General features: G+C 47.7%; 1 protein-coding gene across 1 annotated transcript; it reads left to right on the top strand.

The window, feature by feature from the left end:
* Positions 1-403: 403 nt before the first annotated feature.
* H1-7 (H1.7 linker histone) lies at positions 404-1,676 on the top strand. The gene has a single exon (XM_007107538.3). It carries the CDS (start codon positions 861-863, stop codon positions 1,674-1,676), a length of 816 nt encoding a protein of 271 aa, XP_007107600.1. The 5' UTR covers positions 404-860.
* Positions 1,677-2,824: the final 1,148 nt, after the last annotated feature.

The following is a 2,824-nucleotide window of genomic DNA, read 5'->3' as shown; positions in this document are numbered from 1 at the left end:
AAACAGTATAGGACTGCAGAAGTAATTGTGGGAGTTAAAAGGAGAGAAATTATTTGACTGAAAGAGTCTGAGGAGGCTTCAGTGAAGGAAGCATTTAGTAGGACTTTGAAAGATGAGCAGGATTTATCTGGACAGGGAAGGGATAGGCAATCCAAGAAGAGGACAAGAAGCAGAAAAGCACAAAGTCTGTTCAGAGAATAATGATTAGACCAGTGTTCTTAGGCTATTTGGAATCTGGATTGTTCCAATCCAATTGAATGAAGCATCTGAACTTCCTAGGTGTGGGAATTATGTTTAGGATAGAGGGACCACAGTGGTTTCATACTCTTGCAAAAATTCCACTGTGCAGAGAGTCAGGGAGATATGACTGCATATATCTATTTGGTGGGACCTAAAAGTGGGAGTTTCTCGGCCGGGTTTTTTATAGACTACTACCCCTACTTTCTAAAGGCATCGTATTACTTGTGGATGGTTGGGAGCAACTTCTCTCACTTTGGGGAATGTGGGTAGATGGCGTGCCGGACCACAGGAAAAATAGTGACCTTCAGAAAGCGGCTGAGATCAAGATCAATGAGAAGTATGAACATAAGAGCAGGAAACAAAACCCTGGACATTATGAAGGTGATTCTTTAGGTCTGCATAGGCTCTGAAAATCCGGATTGGTTTAGACCTAGAAGGAAGTGGCGTCTGATTGGTTATTCAAAGTGAGAAAGACCCACTACCTGGGTGGAGTCTGCCGCCCTCTTACTAGGACGTGAGTTACCTGCCTTTGTGACGTGGCCCGGCTGGCCTCAGCCTTAGCTCACACCTTGGTGAGTAAGGTCCAAAGCCAGCGGCCCCACGGAAGTGGGAGCGGGGCCATGGCTGAAGGGGCCGAGCCCATGGGCAAATCCCAAGGTGCTGAAGTTAAAACCCATCAGCCCACGGAAAACGTCCTCCGGGGACCGCCGAGGCGGGGCCAGCTCTCCGTGCTCAAAGTGTCCCAGCTGTTGCTCCAAGCCATCGCTGCGCACAAAGGGCTGACTCTGGCAGCTCTCAAAAAGGAGCTCGGAAATGCCGGCTACAGAGTGTGCAGGAAGCGCGGCCGCCACTCGCGCGAAGGGTCCAGGTCTCGTGTGAAGGGCACCCTCCTCCGGGTCAGCGGCAGCGACGCCGCCAGCTGCTTCAGGGTCTGGAAGATTATGAAGTCGAAGAGAAAGCTGGGACGCCCGAGGTTGGAGGAGGGTGTCCGCTCGCCCAGGAGAACCCCTATCCTGACGCAGAGCCCACGCAGGCACTGCCGGAGACGCAGGGCGGCCGAGAAGGCCCGGGAAGTGTGGAGACAGAGCTTGAGGGCAGACACAAGGATGAGGAGGATAAGGCCAAGGGCCAGGGAACCGGTGAGTTCCAGAGCCAAGGAGGAAGGGAGGGCCAAGGCAGTGGACGAGGGGACAGGACGGACCAAGAAGGAAGACATCAGGCCCAGGACCCGAGACGAGAAGAGGCCACGCTCGAAGCCCAGGGAAGAGAAGAAACAGGCCCCGGAGAAGCCGGTACAATGGACCAGACAGAAGCCAACCTCCGTTAAAACCGAAAGGGCTTCGAATAGGCAGGGGAAGACTCATGACCCAAGGGCTGCTCGCACAAAGACTTCCACTAAATCTGAACGTCCTCAGAATGCAGCAGGGAATCCATAGTGCGGGAACAACTTCCCTTCCTCCAGGCACAGATGCCTTTCCCCATAGGCTCCAATGAGAGCAGCTCCATACTCATTGAAATGGGCAAAACTATTTGCAAGACCTTTCCACCACATTGCGTCTGTTTCCTCTCTGCCGCACCTGGAAGGGAAAGGGTGGGTATTGAGGTGAGACCTGTAGCAGAAGCATGATGTGTGAAGAGAGAAAAAGGAGTTGAGATTCGGTTCCTGTTGCAGGAGCCAAGAAAATGCCTTTCAGAAGGAAAGAAAACAGGTAGAAGAAAGCCAGCAACTTCATGGGGTTAGACGAAGTGTTGAATTAATGTTAGATACCCTAGCAAATACATACTGAGTTCTTGGGGGACGGGCATGTAAGGAGAGAAGTGTGGGCTTCACTGGGGCAAGAGAAGAATAGACAGCCTTTAGGTTAAGTGGTCCCACTGATCCAAAGTGTTCTTACCTGAAATTCCTTTTAGGAAAAAGTCCCTTCTCCCAAAATTGATTGTAATGGGTTTGTAGTTTTTGCCCTGATTTGATAATTGTTTTAACTTAGAAAATATGTCTTATATGTTAATCCTTAGTTAAATAACAGTGTGTGTGAAAGCTAGCACAAGGCTTGACACATGGTAGGTGCTTATCACAGAGAGTTAAATATGAGTATAAATAATTCGTGATGGAGTGATAAGGTGCTACAGCAGAAAACTACACTGGATCAGTACTTAATGAGACCAGGATTCTAGTCAGAGTTCTGCCACTCTGACCTTAGCTGAGTTATTCACTTAATCATTCATGGTCTTGGTTTCCTTCTCTGTAAAAAAAAGTTGGAATTGGACTAGGATTATTTTAGGTGATGTTAAGTGTCAGTAAAATGATAAGAGGGACTTAGACATCATGGTATATGCTTTGATTGACAAAATTCATTAAAGGAATTATCAACTGGGAAAGTAATAGCTCCTAGAGAGGAAACTATTAAGATATACAGAATGCATATCAGAAATATAAGACAGAGAAGGCTAAATAATGAATAGCTAGGTCTTTGCTCTTCTTAAAAAAACAACATGTACTAAGCATTATATACCAAATTGGAGCAAATGTATGCTTTCTTTTGGTTCTGAAAGCAGGGGTTAAGCACAGTGTGAGAGTAGTTCT

Source organism: Physeter macrocephalus, chromosome 6 (assembly GCF_002837175.3).
Source record: "Physeter macrocephalus isolate SW-GA chromosome 6, ASM283717v5, whole genome shotgun sequence".
Taxonomy (NCBI): domain Eukaryota; kingdom Metazoa; phylum Chordata; class Mammalia; order Artiodactyla; family Physeteridae; genus Physeter; species Physeter macrocephalus.
This window is presented reverse-complemented; position numbering and strand designations above follow the sequence as displayed.